The sequence below is a fragment of the Brienomyrus brachyistius genome, chromosome 10, assembly GCF_023856365.1.
Source record: "Brienomyrus brachyistius isolate T26 chromosome 10, BBRACH_0.4, whole genome shotgun sequence".
NCBI classification, from domain to species: domain Eukaryota; kingdom Metazoa; phylum Chordata; class Actinopteri; order Osteoglossiformes; family Mormyridae; genus Brienomyrus; species Brienomyrus brachyistius.
In genome coordinates, this window is record NC_064542.1 from 7,751,589 (window position 1) to 7,770,669 (window position 19,081).

Here is a 19,081-nt window from a genome sequence, read left to right on the forward strand (position 1 = left end):
CCCCTCCCTCCCCAAGTGCTCCATGCCCTCCTGCATCGTGGCCTTCCATGTGACCTGCGCCTTCGACCACGGCCTGGAGATGCACACCATCCTGGCAGAGAATGACGAGGTGCGCTTCAAGTCCTACTGCGCCGAGCACAGCGGCCGCCCACAGGGGGATCAGCCCGGCCCGGAGCAGCTCCCCGCTCCGCTGGAGAAAGCCAGCCAACGAAAGCAGAAGCTGCAGGAGTTGGAGGATGAGTTTTACCGCCTGGTCGACCCGCAGGACATCGCCGAGAGCCTGGGGCTCCCCGGCTCCCATGTCGACTTCCTGTACCAGTTCTGGAAACTGCGGCGGAGGTCCAGCTTCAATCGCCCCCTGCTTGCCGTCAAGCGTGACGAGGTGGACAACCTGGCTCAACAGGAGCAGGACATCTTGTATCGCCGCCTTAAACTCTTCACCCACCTGAGGCAGGACCTGGAGAGGGTGAGTGAACATCAGCACTGTTAAAATGGCTTAACGGTGAGTGTGGCGCATTTGGAGGTCATCTGAGCACCTCACTGTGGCTTTACCGTGTTCCTCTTTGTGACCATATGATGGTATATGCTGCCGGGGAGTTTAAGTAATGTCATTTGTTCTTGTGAAAAATTTTATTTAGAACCTGTCTTTCTTTGTGTATGACTCATATCCTTTGTCTCAGTTTTATAATAATCCCAGTTAGGGTTGTGTAAGTTCAGAGATGGTTGTGAGGTGCAAAGAAATTCAGGCAGGGCATGCACTAGTCTGTCATCAGGCCCTGCGCCATGCAAAGCGACTCTCTCAGGCAGGGCATGCAGCAGTCCGTCATCAGGCCCTGCGGCATGCAAAGTGACTCTCAGGCAGGGCATGCAGCAGTCTGTCATCAGGCTCTATCGTATGCAAAGCAACTCTCTCAGGCAGGGCATGCAACAGTCCGTCATCAGGCCCTGTCGCATGCAAAGTGACTCTCTCAGGCAGGGCATGCAGCAGTCCGTCATCAGGCCCTGTCGCATGCAAAGCGAGACTCTCAGGCAGGGCATGCAGCAGTCCGTCATCAGGCCCTGTCGCATGCAAAGCGAGACTCTCAGGCAGGGCATGCCGCAGTCCGTCATCAGGCCCTGTCGCATGCAAAGCGACTCTCTCAGGCAGGACATGCAGCAGTCCGTCATCAGGCCCTGTCGCATGCAAAGTGACTCTCTCAGGCAGGGCATGCAGCAGTCCGTCATCAGGCCCTGTCGCATGCAAAGCGCGACTCTCAGGCAGGGCATGCAGCAGTCCGTCATCAGGCTCTGTCGCATGCAAAGCAACTCTCTCATACCATTTCGACCATTCAGCCAAAACACCCATCTTTGGACTTCAGCAGGCTATTCAGTGGACTCAGGAATAGCATATAAACTTCTTTCACACAGCCTGTGAATTACAAAAATTCCTGGCATCTATGACCGTAATGCCTGTGAGAAACACGCATGAAGATACTTCACATTTCCCTTTGGCTAGTTGGCAGGGTGATGTGATCCCGCTTTCAGGGCCTGTGTGACACTTCCTCCTGTCACGTGCTTCCCCCGTCCCCAAAGACATTCTGTTTTATTAGGTCCCCAGCTGTTGGCCCTTTCCTCTCCTCTTCCTTGTGGCAGCACTCGAGGCACAAGCACCAGACTTAATCCTACTTACTGCACCCCATGATCCCCTTGAGCTTCATACCTCCATGAAGGATTTTGGTGATTTTGAATCCTAATTACACTCCGGAACTGGATCCTCAAGGAATTTGTTTGGTGTATCCCGTGGTTAATAGACTATTTAGGCATCATTTTAATCCTCTTAGCTGAAATCGCTGTATGGGGATGCATTTGCGTGCGTGCATGGATGCATGCATGCATGCATGCATACACATCACTCCTGCTGTCGCTGAATCTTCATGCTTGTGTGTGACTCAATGGGCAAATGCATAAGGTATTATCTGCTGCGTGGGGTGATGCTTCCTGCATTTCCCCTGAAGCTCCTCTTTGGCCCTCACCGCCTGAGAAGCCACCTCTTAGTCAGCAGAGATTCAGGATCTGTGACAGTCAGCTGAAGCTTTAGCCATAAATCCAAAAAAAAAAACAACTATTTTTCTGTCATAGTTAATAACTGTTATTTCGGGAGTGATTTTGGTTACATTCGGCACACTCACCAATACCAGCAGGATGCTTCTTATTTTCTAACCTCTCATTTTATTAGGATCCTCTATATTATTTTGCATAAATGCTACATTGACTAAAATGTCATATTCTGTGGTCACATCTCAAAACTATATTTGTGTAGGAGATGCTTTTTCATTTATTTTGCACATGAATTTATTTACTTAGAATCTTTATTGCGACAGTTTTCTTAAAAAAATTAAATAAATAAAAAACCACTATCCAGGCTCTGAGCTGACCTCGTGGAAACTTCATTGTTGTGGCACTTAGCATTTAAAGATCCATCAGTTTGGGGTCTTTGATTAAATGTCTGTGTTCTATGGCGGAATTCACTGAATTTCTTTCTTAGGCTTGTTCATGAACACTGCAGATAATTCAGTGTGATCCGTATACAATATGAATGAATGTCACCATTCAGAGAGTAATACACAATATATTCAGCATATATTGCATGTTATATTCTTTGCTATATATATATTAACCTTTAACTGTCAGCATACAAAAGTCAAAAATCTGGACACACCTGAATCATTTGTTTTTAAACAAGATAACCTTGAGATTTGCTTAAGGTCAAGTTGCAGGTGTTTTTTTCTTGTGAACAAGGAGAGAGATGGAGTTCTGTGACAGATGACTAGGCCCCCACAACCCCCCCTCCTAAACCCTATAGAGCTGATTTGGGATCAGTTGGATCAGAGTAATGCCAAGTTAGCCAACTTGTGCCCAGAACTTGTGGGGACATCTTCAGGACTGATGGAGAAGTAAAGCATTTGGGCTACATTTGGAAACTGGTTGCAAGAATGACACACATCTTCCATACTGTCGTCAAACCAAAAGGGGGCTATTTGGAGGTGTCTAAAATGTGAGATGTTGAGATGTTGAACACTTCTCTTGGCTGTTGCAATATTTGATAGAAATTCTTTCATTGCATCGAGGCCTTTTATTGTAAGGTGAATAACAGCTGCAACTGAGACGGGAGCATTAAAACCAGTTATGTCCGGACTTCTGACTGGTACTGTATGTACTGAATTGAAATCTGTCTGGCTCGTATAACTGGGAATCTACGTGCAGAGTTCGGAACATTACTGGAAGGTTTCTGGGAATGTTCTTTCCTGGGAATGATGCCACAACCTTTTCATTGTAATAACGTTCCTTCTGCTGTCTTCCAGTTCCCCTCTCGATTTCCGTGACCCAACCCTGCAATCAGGCAGCCCAGTAATTTGGGTCATGGTGGGTTTAACTCCTTAATGGCAGAACAGTAGAAGCCAGGGCTGCCTCGTCTGTTACAGGAGCCTGCTGGGTGATGCTGTCGGTAACCTTGTGGCAGCTGTCCTGTTCTGGTGGACCAGTGCAGGTGGATGGTGTCTTTGGGTTGGGGCCTCGGTTGGGAAAAATCATACAGACCAGATATTTACTGATTCTCTTCGTTTGATTTCACCAAGGGGGTGTTGTGATCTGTGCATGTCAGCACTACCAAAGCACTCTCTGACCTAGCATGCTCCCCACCCTGCTGGACTGGCACATCTGCAGAAGTGGCCCCCCTCAGTGGCCAGCCCGGCGGTTACGAAACCGCGCAGCAATTGGCGGGCAGGAAGCATTCCGGCGCTGACCCGCTGGGTTTCTGCGCGCGGTAGGAGGGAATGAGTGCATTAGCATGTTTAGCTTGGCTGTGTTGTCCGAACACCACAGCGCTCGCCTGTGTCCTCAGTGACTGTGCTCAGGAACATCGGACAGGCCTGCAGGAGGGAGGCGGGGGCTGGAGGGGCCAATGCTGAGCCACCCTGTTTGCTCGTCCCGCCTATTCACCCTTTATCCATCGTAGCACATGACGTTTTCCTGCCCTTGTGTGCTTGGAAGGCAATGCGCAGGTCAGAGTGCTAACAGGAGGCCTGTGTGTCAGCCATGAGAGGCCTGCCTTACAGGAGACCTGCTCTCCTTCTCTGGATGCAGCCCCCTCTGGGGCAGACTGACTGCTCCGCCGCTCTGTACTCATTTCACTCAAAAACCTGCGCCGGAATCTGCTCCTGGCGACCTCCGCTTTTCTGCCTCTGCCGACTGGCCAGACAGACAGTAGAAGGTTGCTCCTTTAGCTCCTGGTCTAGCTGCAGAGCTACGCCCGGAAACTTTTCTCGGTAACCTTTTCATTTCAGCGTTTTCATTTCGCTTCTTTTGGTTATCAGTCTGCAGCGTATGAAATGTCTGACAAGGTTAAATCTGGGATTATCCCTTTAATCTTCTGGACTGAAATTTCCCATCTGTGTGTCAATTTTTCTTGGTTTGGCATTGGTTTCAGTCACCAAACGGTCTCGCCACAGTTGGGCTCCCTACTCGTATATTGGTGCTCTCGGAGCCTAAGGTGGGGGTGTCGCTTTCTAATCCAGCCGTGCGTTCCCTGCCGCTGCCTGCTGCGGTGCTTTTCTCCCTCATCCCCAAAAAAACGACAAGTGGGGGTTTGTGGCTCGTTGGATTAGGTGGCTGTGTCTGTGAGTCGAAGGTTGCAGGTTCGAATCTCAGGATCGGCAGCGATGTCGTCGTCGGACCCCTGAGCAGATCCCTTAACCCCCGGCTGCTCCTATGATTTCTGACAGTGCTTTCTCAGGTGTGCATTGTTTCAGATACTAGCATCTGCTAAATGGATAAAATGTCAGTGACAGATTCAGAGCACATTTCCGAAAAGCCAAATAACTGCATTTTGGATACCATAAATCTGTGGGCCCTTGGCAGGGTGCTGAGTTACTGGAGGACGGCAGAACGCCCAGCCCTGAGTACCTCTGGTGGGGTGTACGCATCACCAGAAGGTGGGGTAAAGATGGACTCTCCGAGCTTTAGCACATGTGACGGGGGGGGGGGGGGGGGGGATGTGCTTGGTGTGTTTTCCTTATGGCACCCGCAGAGCTGGCTCTGGTCAACAACAGCCCACAAACACTGTTGCCTCCGCTAACCAGATTCCGCATGGAATTGCAGTGCATCGTTGAGTAATGAGCACGGAGGCCAGGCCTGGTTCGATGGGCTTTTGATGTTTTGCTGTGAGGTTTTTTGCTGCGGTGGCCCTGCTCGACCTGTCGCATTTTGTCTTTCTGTGGCTTTCGGCTGGCCCAGAGGTTTGCCTTCTTCAGGCCTCCTGTCGTGGAGCCGATTCAGCCACTCCAGGCCACAATAGCAGCTTAGCTGCTGTGGAAGAATGTTCATGTTGGTTAAAAAAATGGGCTAGAACCGATGCATTTGTTTTAAAACTATAAGGATTTGAATTTTAAGTGCGTTCCATTTGTACTGGAAGCTCTGGAGGACAATTATGTTAATGCATTTGATACATATGTATGTATTCAAATGTATATTTTTAATTAAAGAGCTATTAAATGTGTCCTTTTGCTGTGGGCATGGCTTGCAGCTGCAGTGAAGCCCTGTCTGTCTGTGATCTCGCTGATATCTTGCACTCGCTCTGTTCCGCCGGCACGCTGCAGCTCTGCACTGCAAATGGAGTTTGTTTATCTATCTGGCTCTTTTGTTTTCTCGACGTCCGTGAATCCCCAGGGACAACCTCAGTCACCTTCCCCGGCATTCCTGTCCTTTGGGCTGTTCCTATGGAGTCCTTCCTCCGCATACCTGATGCCTGTGCTGGCTCTGTGCCTACGCATGGATCTGGAGAAATTACCATTTTTTTGAGATATTGTCATGGAAATTTCCTATTACAGGTTTCTCACACACATACACACACGCACAATTTTTATATAGTGATTTTTATATATATATATAGACACACACACCCACACATTAACTGACTTCAACAGAAGTGTGTCATTTGTGCGAATACTCTCCTCCGGTTTTGGACTGATTGAGGGCAGAGTGACTTAGGGATCCACAGGGCTGTCTGATACATTGTTACTGTTTTGCAGAGGAGCTAATGAATAGTAATGAACCTGGGACACTGTTTTCCTGGAGCATATCTAGGCCCCGCCCCCTCATTTGTAGCCTGCACAGAAGCTGCCTTCTGAATGAAGAGTTCTGTTGTCTGACCTACTTTTCTTCTCCCTCCCACCTTCCAACATTCTCCCCTGTTAAGCTAAAAATTTCAGCTTTTGCCTGTGATGAAATACCCGCTCTGCCTTCCAGCTGCCCACTAACCATTTGCAATGCAGTGACTTACTTATAATAGCCTGTCAAGCTGCTGTTTACAAAGAATGCTTTAATGAAGCTGCCGCATTGAGTTATTCGATTGGGACAAAGCTTCGATTAACCTGCACCTGGTTTAAAAAATAAATGTGTGTTTGTGTGTGTGTGTTTATATATAGCAGCCAATGGGATCAAAGACCTTTATCTTTGTGAAGACTAAGTCTGGGGAGATGAGGTTTTCCTTTACATGGTTTCATGGTTTGTAAGCGCTGCAGTGAATGTTTGCTGCATGGTGATCAGTGAGCTCGGTCCCTGGATGTCACAAAGGCTTAGTGGGGCGCGATATCTGTTAACATTTGGGTATTTGCTGATATCCGTTAAAAATCAAGACCTCGGCATCGGTCTACCTGGTCATTTTTGGCCAATATTACCAGCCAATATTTAGCCTGTAGTCTAGTAGCATCTGAGCTAAAGACATAGACTACTGAAGTAACAGATGAACAGCCATTTTCCATAGCGGAGGACGAAGGATTTGATTTGCTCATGAGCCACTTAGAAGAGGCCTCTAAGTACCTGCCTGTGATGTTTCTTATTTCGTTATTCATGATAATCTGGCCTCCCAATTTAATAACGAATTAATATCCTTCAGGGAACCCCCCTCCCCTGCTCAGCAAACTGACCAGCCCCCCACAACCCCCCCCCCCCCCCCAAACCCTATAGAGCTGATTTGGGATCAGTTGGATCAAAGAGTAACGGCAAGTTAGCCAACTTGTGCCCAGAACTTGTGGGAACATCTTCAGGACTGATGGAGAAGTAAAGCGTTCCAGTTCAATTTCCACATCAGTGCACCACCCCAAATGCTGCCACTTTGCCTAGCCTGGAGGTTCCTTGTTATTCGGGCAGCCAAGAGCCATTCGGGATCATTCGGGATGCTGGGAGGCTCCTTGTCATTCGGGATGCTGGGAGGCTCATTGTCATTCGGGATGCTGGGAGGCTCCTTGTCATTCGGGATGCTGGGAGGCTCATTGTCATTCGGGATGCTGGGAGGCTCCTTGTCATTCGGGATGCTGGGAGGCTCCTTGTCATTCGGGATGCTGGGAGGCTCCTTGTCATTCGGGATGCTGGGAGGCTCATTGTCATTCGGGATGCTGGGAGGCTCATTGTCATTCGGGATGCTGGGAGGCTCCTTGTCATTCGGGATGCTGGGAGGCTCCTTGTCATTCGGGATGCTGGGAGGCTCCTTGTCATTCGGGATGCTGGGAGGCTCCTTGTCATTCGGGATGCTGGGAGGCTCATTGTCATTGGATGGTTGTTAGATCAGCAGATATGTGTTTAGTGTAGCAGGAGCCTCGTGTGCCGCTTGGTCAAGGGGAAGATTGGTGCCGTCATCCAGCAGGCAGACTCCTCTCTTCGAAGGGGATTCCTTACTTGTGCTTGCTTTAGCTTCGCTTACTGATAGAGCACATTGGGAGAAGCCTCAAATAGATCAATCGTGGCATCAGGGTTTGCTGTTATTAAAGGGATGTTGAGCAGTGATCTGGCTGGGTGATCAGTTATAGATGTCGGTCACCAGCTGCCATCAATGAACCTTATATTTTATACTGGGACTCCAACGTGGTTTGGCAAAGCCACAGTGGAATAGAAAGGACCTGTCACACACACACACACACACACACACACACACACACACACACACACACACACACACACAAGGGTATGTTTGGGTGTTAAAATGTCAGTCAAAGGGCAGATTTTAATGTTGCTTTGGCCGCCATCATGTTTTGATGACTGTCTACATGAACGGAAGCAGAACTGATGGTCGCTTTCATGATGTTAGATAAATTGCATTTGGCTCCTTCAGCACCTGTGTGTCTGTGTCTGTGTGTGTGTGTCTGTGTGTGTGTGTCTGTGTGTGTGTGTGTGCGTGTTTGACTGTCTGCCTGTGTGGCGGCTGTCACCCTCAGGTGTAACCTGTCTCCCTGCATGCCCACGGACAGGTGAGAAATCTGTGCTACATGGTGACCCGCCGGGAGAGGATGAAGCGCTCCCTCTTCGACTTGCAGGAGAGGATCCTTCAGCTGCAGATCCAGCTCGCCGACGACGACCTGGCAGGAGGTCAGTGAGCCGGCGTGCGTGTGTGATGCGTGACAGCAGAAGTTCCTCTGGGGTTCAGATCAGCCAACCTCGATGAGTCCGCTGTCTTCACAGACTCTGCTACCGAGCCGTGGCTGCGAAAAGTAACAGACAGAACTCTTTAAGGCTACAATCCTCACGCTCGTATCAGAACCCCCCAGCCCAGGGTCTGCCGGGGGGTTGACGCTGCCTTTACTGGGGAGGTGGGGCATCAAACCCAGATCTTAATGCCTAGCCTGGAAAATAACGGCTCCTATTTGGGCTGTTGACCTGCTGCAGAACCCCTGATGAGGAATGGTCTCTCTACCAATGGCGTATTCAAATTAATATGTACAACTATTGCTTAACATGGTTCTGATTAATTGCCTAACCTCCGCCCCCCCCCTCCCCCCCCCCGCCCGGTCTGCTTGTACCTTGGCTGATTTATTCCGATTAGGCAGGAAGTTTATCATCCTTCATTAAACATTACTGGATATTTTAAGTAGATGGCAGCTTGATTTATTAACATCCCAGATATTAAATTTTATGGTCATTGCTCAGCTTTTCCGATTAACCACAGCCAGCGTCGGTGTCACGTTCTCCATAAAACATCCCACTACCAGACGCCTCGCATAGCCAGACTGTGGACTAAAGCTGGAAGTTTCCAGAGTGACACCGTGCCGTTCGTGCTCACAGGTGCTCGACTTTCCCAGCCTGTTTCGTAGTGACCAGGTTGACCTCTGGCGATGCCAGTGATGACTCCCCATCCAGGGATGACTCCCCATCCAGGGATGACCCCATAACCAGAGTCCCGTCTCATACGGGGTCATAAGAGCTTAACTATGAGCTCACTGAATACACAGCTGCAGGTGGCAGTTGTAATTCCGAATATGTCTTGGACACCCTCATAAGCTTTACTGGCGTGGATTGGCCCAAAGACGCATGATCGCATGTAGGGGCGCCTCCAGGGTCAGTAAGGGAGGGGCTTGCGTAAAGGGGCTTCTTTAACCAATCACTGTCTTCATCGTATGACATCACCGCATTAATTAGAAACCAGTGCTTTCTATTAAGCGGCAAGGTGCACAGATTTCGGAAGTACCTGTTTCATTGTGTCTGCCTTTTGTTAAGGGACATGTCATAGATAACATAGGAACATAGTTACCTGCAAATGCTGTAAGGAGCAATGTAAGGGTGCGTCTTTATTTTATGATGATAATATTAATAATGATAATAATAATGATAATAAGGCTTGAACCAGCACCCTTAACACTTAACCTGCTGAGCCACACACTGCTCCAGGCCTGGTTACTGGAAGCCTTGAGTTTGAAAATTAGAAGAAGGAAAAAAAAAACAGACCAATGTGGTGATGTCACACGATGAAGACTGTGATTGGTTAAAGAAGCCCCTCCCGTGTTGACCCAGGGACACGTCGAACTTGGCAAAATCAGGATGTCCGTATGAGGGAATGACAGGAACCGCACAGCGCCCGTGACTGTGCGGCTTTTGATATAAAGTTGTTTTGTTTTATCCTTGTTTGAAGCCTGGGATTGGTGTGGCCTGGCTATGCTGTGTTTTGTAGATGTTTCTTGCTGCTGTTGTTGGCTCACTCGTACATACGTCATGGGATTTGGGTTTAAGCACTTGGACATAATGAGGGAAGGCTGGGAACTGCAGGTAGTGTCTTTTTGGAAGCGTTTGTGAGGCAGAGCAGAGCTACATGAATACGCTAGATTGTGGATGGGAGGGTTTAGTGTGCTTCATAGATGGCTACTACGGGCCCCTCCCTCACTACGGGCCCCTCCCTCACTACGGGCCCCTCCCTCACTACGGGCCCCTCCACTACTTTACACAGCCACCTGAGTCTGGGTAGAACAAGAAAACAGAGGGGTTTTCACATTATCTACTTTTATAGCTTAAGTACTTGGGGCAGATGGTTCCTTACCAGAACCATCACGCCGATGATTTAAAAACAAAAAGAACCTATCGCCAAGAATGGTCTGTGCACATTCCAGCTAATGGGCATGGTGCACTCTGCTCGGAGCATGATGTCATAGACTTCCTTAACACAGTTTACATCCTGCTTTCCTAACATCTTTGTTTCCTCATGTTCATTGTGCCTTTCTTGAGTCAGACAAGCTGCACATATCCAGTATACAGCCTCGAGTCTGTTGCGCCTTCCGTCCTGCTCGGGGTAATCTCGTGGTCTGACATAAAGCCGGTTTAGATTGAAGGCGCTCTGTTTCACCAGAGCTATCGTCTCCCTGTTGCAGAAAAAACACTGAAGAGGCAGAAGATGAGACGGAATGGAGTGAAAGAGCGAGGGAAGGAGCGCCAGAAAAGCAGTCCGCCGAAGAAGGAGAGGTGGAAAACCGAAAGGGGGAAACTCCTCAGGGGCCTGGGTGAGTCCTCGCCGGTTACTAAGAGAAAATCAGCCACTGAGGCGCATCTGTAAGCGAGCTGCTCTGAAGTGCAGGAGGTATCCAGTATCGCTGCATCTGGTCCTCTGGGACGGCGTCGCCTGTGTCGCTACAAAGAGCCTAGTGTTGATCTGCCAGCATGAGGAAAAGATGCCTCAAAGATGGCTCCTCCCACACCACAGGCTCCTCCCACACTACAGGCTCCTCCCACACCACAGGCTCCTCCCACACAATCGGCTCCTCCCACACCACACACAGCCACTAGATTCTGGGCAGAACAACACAAAGGAAGGGCTTCTACATTGTCTGTTTTTATAGCTTAGGTGCCTCCGGCAGGTGATTTCTTACCAGGACCATCACACTGTTGATTAAAAACAAAAAACTATTCTCCAGAAAGGTCTGTGCACAGCCAGCTAATGGGCACAGTGCCGTCTACTTGGAGCATGATGTCGTAGGTAAATAGAGCTCCTTAACACAGTTTTACGTCCAGTTTTCCTAACATTTGTTTCATCATGTTCATCATGCATCAAGCCATACGCCGACACTCATGTTGGCAGGGACAGCATGTGGGCCTGAAGCGTACGCCCGACATTCTCCCTCACTGACATTGGCACGCTTGGGCTGTCCAATTAGAGCTCTCGCACGATGAGCAACTCATCGTAACGCGCTGTGCGAACGTGTCACTGACGATGCCGCGAAGGCTAATTAGACGGGAAGGCTGTCTTTCAGCCGCAGCTGTGGTTTTGTACCTGAGCGTCTGTGGGCAGCTGGAACGGCACGGGCTGTTTTGGCCTGGGGGCATGGGTTGTTGCAGTCAGCCAGCTGAGAGGTGATACACTAAGAACCCCCCCATTTAAGTCTACTTCGTTCTCGCTGGTTAGTCGCCCCAGTCCCGGCTAAAGCCATCTGCTCTTCTCCAGGGCTGGCGTCAGTCGATGGCTGCCTCCAAATCGCTGGGATGGGGGGGGTCCGAACTGTAAGCTGACCCTGGGGATCTGGGTGGACGTCTGTCACTCCCACCTGGTCCAAGTGCTGGGAGTGTGGCAGGATGCCCGGCTCTTTTCATTCGGCTCCTGACCAGTGCCTGTGGTCCGCGTCCAGGGAGCCCGGCGCCAAAGTCCGGCTCATCTTCCTTAAGCCTCGTTGCCAGGGAGATGTTCGACACCTTTCGGACAAACCGCCCAGCTTGCGATGGAGAGGAAGCAATCCTGGCTTATGCCAGTCGTAGCGTGAAGCACCACGGCTCCTATGTTCTCTGAGAAACCTCACTTCCGCTCCTGCTTTCCGTGTAACGTCCTCATCTCTACAACCTTCTCTGCATGGGAGGGTATACCAAAGAGCTACCCAAGTTTTAAGGTGGTGTACATCCTAAGCAGATGTTCTGCTGCCTGATTCACCTTTTAAGAATGTCTTTTTTTCTGCAATCTCTCTGACACCTGCTGAAGAGCAGCTCTCCGTAAGCACAGACTTGTGGGACAGGTCTTAATACAACAGTGTGCAGCATGCAGTATCGCGTACGATTTTAGGACTGTCATCAGGGTCTTGTATGTCTTGGCATCTCTTTCTCACGTAGGTCATTTTTTATTTAAACAATGATAACGTTAATAAATCACACACTGCACAGCATCCTTTCTGCTGCTGCTTCTTTACATTTTTAAGTCTGATTAGTAACATTTACTCTTTTTTTTAATCGTCTTATTTTGTATAATGGGGTCAAACAAATCTTGTCTTGAATTTAAACCGTGTTCACTTAACGTGATCCAGTTTTTCTTTGCACCTCTGACTTCTAGGCTTGTCCAAGCCCTGCCCGCTGGACGGTGCCCTTTTCAACGGCTGGTTGGCGCAGTCCATGCAGATCACGACAGACAACATGCTGGGCCAGTGGTCTCTGGATGGAGAGCCCCAGGACAGGACGGCCAGCCTGCTGTCGGACCAGCTGCTGCAGGGAGAGGAGAGCCTCCTTATCCTCATGAAGGAGCCTTCTGTGAAGCCCGCCTGGAAAGTCCCCCAGCTGGGCTGCCAGGCCAGAGCCAAGCCTCGCGGCAAAGGCCACAAAGGCAGGGAGTTGGGCCAGGCCGAGGCGCGTAAAGCCGAGAGGTCGCGCGCCGCCCCCAAGGCCCCGCCCAAGCACTCGTTCAGCCCCTCGCACGTGGCCCCTGAGCCTACCCCTCAGGCCCCCGACTCAAAGATGGACTCCTGCCACATTTCGGATAAGTGGCGGCCCGTCGCGGCGGCCTCTTCCAGGGAAGCAGCCGGGGCCACGGTCCGGGCACGTCCACCGAGACAGGGAAGGTCCCGAGCGGCCGGCTTGGAGCTGGGAGGGGTGAGCAGTCCCGGCCCAAAGGACGGCTCTCTCCTGGACCCCGAGATGGATGGGTTCTTCTCCGATGCGGAACTGAGGAGCTCCGATGTTCACTTGGGCCACAGCAAGCTCCAGTTCTCTCAGCTGCATTCTGGGAAGACAGACGTGGTCCAGAGAAGTGTGTTGGCCTCCTAAGTAAAAGATGGAGTCACCTGCCGAGTCGCTTTTTTTAGCATGTGCATCTCCCCCGACTCACTTTTTCATACCAAATGGTTTTTTCCGAATCCAAAATGGGACTTTTTATGTAGACGTTAGCCTATGCTACACAGATGTTAGCCAGTGGTCGCCAACGCTGCTGGAGACGGGACAGCAGTGTTTCGGCAGAGTGGAAGCGCGGTTTTCTCTGTATCAGCATGCTTTTTCAGGTCTGGCTTTTGGCAAAAACTTCACCTTAAGGAAAATCAGTGTGCGGAGGGCATCCTGCTGTGGCTGTAGGCGACGGCCCGCGGGATCGTGGGCATTGTCAGCTGGCATTCTTCATACGCAAGACCTATTTGTTTTTTTCTCTGTTTGCTTTTTAATGGAAAATGTAATCAGAAATAGAAAAATTACATTTTGCAAAGAACATTAAAAAAAAAAAAAAAAAAACTCAAAAGCACAATTTGGTCAACAGGGATGAGTAACAGTGGTTACATGCAAATACTGCTTTACCAGGGGAAAATCTGCTGACTGATTGTAAATGTTCATAATCACATGCACTGTTTTGATCGACCCCCTTAAATGAAGTAAGTGAGCTTATTCTGTCAGACATTTGGTCTCTTCATCATTACGGATTATTGCTTTTCTCTCTGCAAATCAGACACTGAATAAATGTGATAAAATGTGCCTTCCGTCTGCCCCCAAAAGTGTTTTCTACGTCAATCCTTCTGATTGATTTAGCGCTGAAATTGAATAGAACTCTGACACCTGAGAGGAAATTGACCAACAGAATTTTTTTTTTTTTTTTTTTGTATTTCCTGGTAGCAGCAAATGGAGAGAAGATCACAAGAGCGGCGCAGGCCGGCTGGGCCGTGGTAGCGCCTAACTCTGATTCTTCTGCGCTGAAATTGGGCTGCTGACAGCTGCATGTTGCAGCATGATAGAGGCCAAGCCTGCAGTTTCCTGTGCGAAAAAGAATCGAAACCATGAGGTTGAAACATTCCGTGTCAGAACTGCCCTGTGTAGCCATGTGACCATCCCTGAGTGTTTGTTGTTGTTTTTTTGTTTGTTTGTAAGCAAATGGTTTTGTTTAATTTTTTTTTATTATTATTATTTGTGGTCCACATTACTGTCTCAGGGTTTAAGAACAAAGTGAGATGTGATTGATGAGGGAGTAAAGCAAGTTATATGTATTCTGTGGCATGTGAGCAGCTCACGCCGCTCGGAAGCGGACTCCGCTGAGCTGTGTGTCGGTACCTCCATGCCAAAGAGCCGTACGAGGATGTCCGTCCTGAGGGGTTACAAGCAGAATCTGACGCTGGGGAGGGGAGGGGTCTTGGCAGTCACCAGGAAACCCACTGCACCTCCCACAGCCGCTTAAACCCTCTGCTTGGCGAAAGGGTTTGAGTAAAAGTGACTAATTTCTTGAGTGGGTGGGTGGGAGCAGAGCTGCGGGTTGCGATGGGTGTTGCCATAACGGCGATTGCCCTGTGATGGTGCCGTATTTTCTTTTTGCACCGTTTATTTTATTTGAGTAGATGTATAAGAACCTTCCCGTGTTGTAGTAGCACAAGGTGCCCTTGGACGAGTGTGACGCAGCTGCTGTCTTCTAAAGACTAAGACGTCGCTACGGGAATGACGCGTCTCCTTGTGTTAGTGTCCTCCTGTGATGGAACTGCCTGCCAACGAGTCTGAGCAGCAAGTGGTGACAAGTGGCTGGGAGGGAGGGGGGGTCCCTAGCCTCCGAAACACTGGTCAAGGATCGCAGTGTTGCTCATGTGCCGATTTAATGCTGAGAAAGAGGAAGGGGTGTCCGCTTCCATAGGCGTCTAACAGGTGACCGTTCTCCTTTTCACAGCAACGTAAGCTTTACTTCGTTAATCCTCAAAAGGATCTCCTCTACTGCTTAATCCATTAGGGACTGGATTATGGCTGCAGCAGCCTGCTAATCCCCGGCTTCGGCCGCACCGGCTCGCTATGATGCAGCTCATTCGGAACATTTTTCCTTCTTCTTTCTCCGCTTACATTTTTTGTATTGGGCTTTGCAGGCTTTTTCATTAGGTGCTTGTGTTCCAGTAGCTATACTATAATGCCACACATTACTCTTACAGCTTGCAGTGTACATCTACATATTACAATCTAGCTTCTTTAATTTAATGGAAGGGGGGAAAAAATTATAAAAAAAATAAAAATATTCCCAGAAGTCGCTGCTTGATTCTATATGTTCATCTAGAGGCCGCCCTTGTTTTGCACAGAGGGATCAAAGAAACGAAGTAGCAGGACGAATAACGACATCCATGTGTTTTGAAGACTTCTCTCCCACCCCAACAAGATGCCACGCCCTCTCAGCATAGCGGCTCTCCCTCGGATACGCCGGGTGTGTGTCCTTACCGCTGCTCCCTGCCCCCGTGCTGCGCTATCGTGGTGCGTGTCACACACAGACAGGCGATCTGTAGGGAGGGAATTTCCGTTTCTCGTGTTTAGCAGAGCACATGTTGTGCAGCTGTTGATGCTTTTGACCATGAGGTCAATCCTTTTTTTTTTCCCTTGCTCTGAAAATCAAATTGCTGGGTCTACAGTGGAAACAAACAATCTTCAGCTGCAGTCCAGCATCCCCGCCGTCAAGTTACAAGCACTTAAGTGGCTGGAAATTGGCTTTTTTTTTGGTGTGTTTGTATTAATTTAGCCCTTTTTGTTTTGTTTTTTTTGCTGGTATGGCAGGGTGATATTGTGGTTAGCACTGTTACCCCATACCTATGGCTCCCGGGTTCGAGCCATTTTACCCCACAGTGTGAAAATAATCTAAGGCGAATTGGAGTCACGAAATTATCCGTGTGTGAGGGCCCTGCGATGGGTTGTGTTGGCGTCCTGTCCTGGGTTTTTCCAGGATAGCCTCTGAACCTCCATAACTCTTCATAGGAGAAGCGGGTACAGATGGATGGATAGATCGATGGCTTCGTTCTTTTGTGCCAAATACACCCTGATGTGAAGTTTTTACTGCTACACAAGTAACGAACGTGTTAAATTCTGAGGTTTCTTAACCAAGAACTCGTTGTGAATAGTTGATCACCCCCGACTTTCCTCAAAATATCCCGTTATATTCATTCCTTAGTCTCACTTTCAGAGTCTGTGTGGTAACTGGCCAATATGGAACAACATCAGTGATAAATGTTCTGTCAGACAGGTTCTTGGGTGGTCCGGATTCAGCCCCTAGCTGAATATTGCTGTTATCTGTCCCTTACTGTCCTTCTTGTTTTTCTTGATGTGTACAGTTCCTGAAACATTTCTGCTTTGCCTCGTATATTGATACGATATGTTGAATGTTACAGGGTTTTTTTGCCCACCCCCTGTCGGTATTCTTTGTTTCAAAGAATGTTGTGCCATTTGTTAATAGCAAAGAGAACTATTGAAGATATATATTAAAAGAGCTATTTTAAATTATTATTATTTTTTTTGCTTTTTTGCAATATTTATTTTCTTGTATTAGAACCTTCTTTGTAGGGGAAAAAAAGGCAAAAAAATGTATTTTTCATTAGTGCAGAAACCTATTTTTGTTCTTTTTTGGTACATTTTTCATGTTAAGCAATCTTTAAAGCAATATGATGTAGGAGATGTTGTTTCTGTGGCTGCCTGCATGCTGTTTGTGTTGCCTTAAAGATGGCCCGGTTTTCCCGCCCACCTCTCACCCCCTGCAGTCTCTGCTGTTATTGACCAGCACAGCAAATAAATGATGTGTTCTCTGCTCATCTCACTGGCCTTCCCTCTTTCCTTTATCCTTTCTGCAGGGCTTTAAATCTTTTACGCGGATAGTAAGTTGTTGTCGTTGTTGACTCTTTCGGGTTGGAAGATATTCACTAATTGTGTGGGGTGAAGCCTGTGTTGGTATTGACATAGCGCCACCTAGAGGCCTGCATAGTGCTCAGGCCAGTGGGTCCGTCCTGTGGTATGTCTGCACACTGGTTTTTAAAGTCATTCTTCTGGCCGCCTGCGCATGTCAAAAATGCTCATGAACTTGGATTTGGATGAAGATTTGTCTGCTGTTTTCTTGAGAACTGGCATGACGCTATGTTAATAACAATCAGTTGGGTGTAATTACTACTGCATAACTACTGGAGGTTTCAGTGTTGGAATCTTTTTGTCAAGGCTGGGTGGAGAGTCTCGGACGAAGGTGGGACAGCATGAGCAGTGTGAGGGCTGCTTTGGGGTTTATCTAATTCTCATTGGGACACAGACTGCTCTGTGCCATTACTGGTGTTGCGCATATCAGGTCCAGAAGCTACAAATCCACACCAAGATTTTGTTTCTACCAACCAGTTGAACATAGAGTCTCAGTATCAGAGAACTCGCCTGGACGGTAGAACCAAAATCTTGGTCTGGATTTGCTGCCTCTGGTCCTGGAATTTCCCAGCTCTGGCTATTACTCAGTACAGACCCTTATTTCTTAATGTATGCTGATGTTTGCAAAGGCATATTGTGGCAGTGGTAAGGTTGCAAGCAGCATGTCCGTCCCCCTCCTCAGCAAGTTGGCACCCACATATTTTTTTTTAATAGCTAAAAGGGGGGTGCAGGTTTGCAGTATCCCTGGGGGGGGGGCTCTTTTACAGGTGGACTGTAGCGGTAACGTGCATGGCTGGCTGATGGAGGACCCTTCCTCGCTCCCACGTTTGCTCTTTACCACCCAGACCGGAAGCAAAATAAGCAACAGCAGACTGCCGTAACGTCCTTGTTCTCCTTCCCCGTAAGAGAAACGGACTGTCGCTACGGAAACCACGCCGTGGTGGGTATCCACTTCAGAATGGTATTCCTGGAGGCCCCATTAATACTGACCCCTGGTGTCCGGTGGCGATACCGCTGGATCGGACCGCCGGATTTGTGGGTGTGTCTCTGGCACGGTGCACAGAGTGGAGTTGAAACCATTTCCTCAGCTGATCTCCCAGTCTAATAGCTATATGTGAACGGCTTGAGATAGAGAAACATTTTGCACCTTGTAAGAACGTAGTTTCCCCCCCAGATGGCTTCTGGTGGGTTCAGTCGACATAATCTGTCTACTTTTTAGCCGGTGTCTGGGGTTATCTGTGATTGCGCTACGCTGATACGAGGTTAACTATCGTACCTGTGTAAATGAACAATGCGTCTCCTGTTTGCTCATTTGTTGCCAGCAGGCATGTTATTCGACACAGCGGACACTTCAGCTCTCAGCTCTGCTGGATTTTGTTGCAAATGCCATCTTGCCGTGGCTGTCCATGGAGAATAGAGGAGAGGATTGCAGCCTATTGCATTATCAAGCTGAGGACGTTGTCTGCTGTAAATATTTATTCTGAAGAGTCTTGATATAATGGTTCCACTGAATGTGTGGCGGCAAACGCCCATCTGCCAGCCCTCATATTTAAATTACAGTAAGATAAGATAAAAAATGCGACGGATCTCTCATGTGTGTCTGTGTAGTTTTATTCTCTCTCCTGCAATACAGAGAAATGTTTCATTGCTGTTCACATGTAGGCATGCAATGGGATGCATGGCGTGCTGGAGGTGCAGAGGCTCTTACAGGGGATGTGGTGTTTTTGCCATTAAGCTATGCAGTCCCTTGGAATTTTATTCTTCTAGCTCAGGGGTAGGGAACCTGATCCATGGAGAGCCGGTGCGGGTTTTTGGGATGACCTCAAGCAGCCAATCATAAAGCAGCGGATCTCAACTCCAGTCCTTGGAATCCACTGTTATTGGCTGATTGAGAGGCCATCCCAAAAACCCACACCGGCTCTCCATGGATCAG

The 19,081-nt window shown here is 48.7% G+C and overlaps 1 protein-coding gene across 3 annotated transcripts in view; it reads left to right on the plus strand.

Moving 5' to 3' along the window:
* LOC125750479 (E3 ubiquitin-protein ligase Jade-2-like) overlaps positions 1-17,057 on the plus strand; it is a 45,237-nt gene extending 28,180 nt beyond the window's left edge. For all 3 annotated transcript variants that reach the window (XM_049028335.1, XM_049028333.1, XM_049028332.1), the window contains 4 exons: positions 17-466; positions 8,280-8,397; positions 10,665-10,793; positions 12,602-17,057. In XM_049028335.1, coding sequence (XP_048884292.1) covers positions 17-466; positions 8,280-8,397; positions 10,665-10,793; positions 12,602-13,308 — 1,404 coding nt within the window. In that variant the 3' untranslated portion in view covers positions 13,309-17,057. The remainder of the gene's footprint in view (positions 1-16; positions 467-8,279; positions 8,398-10,664; positions 10,794-12,601) is intronic.
* The last annotated feature ends 2,024 nt before the right edge of the window (positions 17,058-19,081 follow it).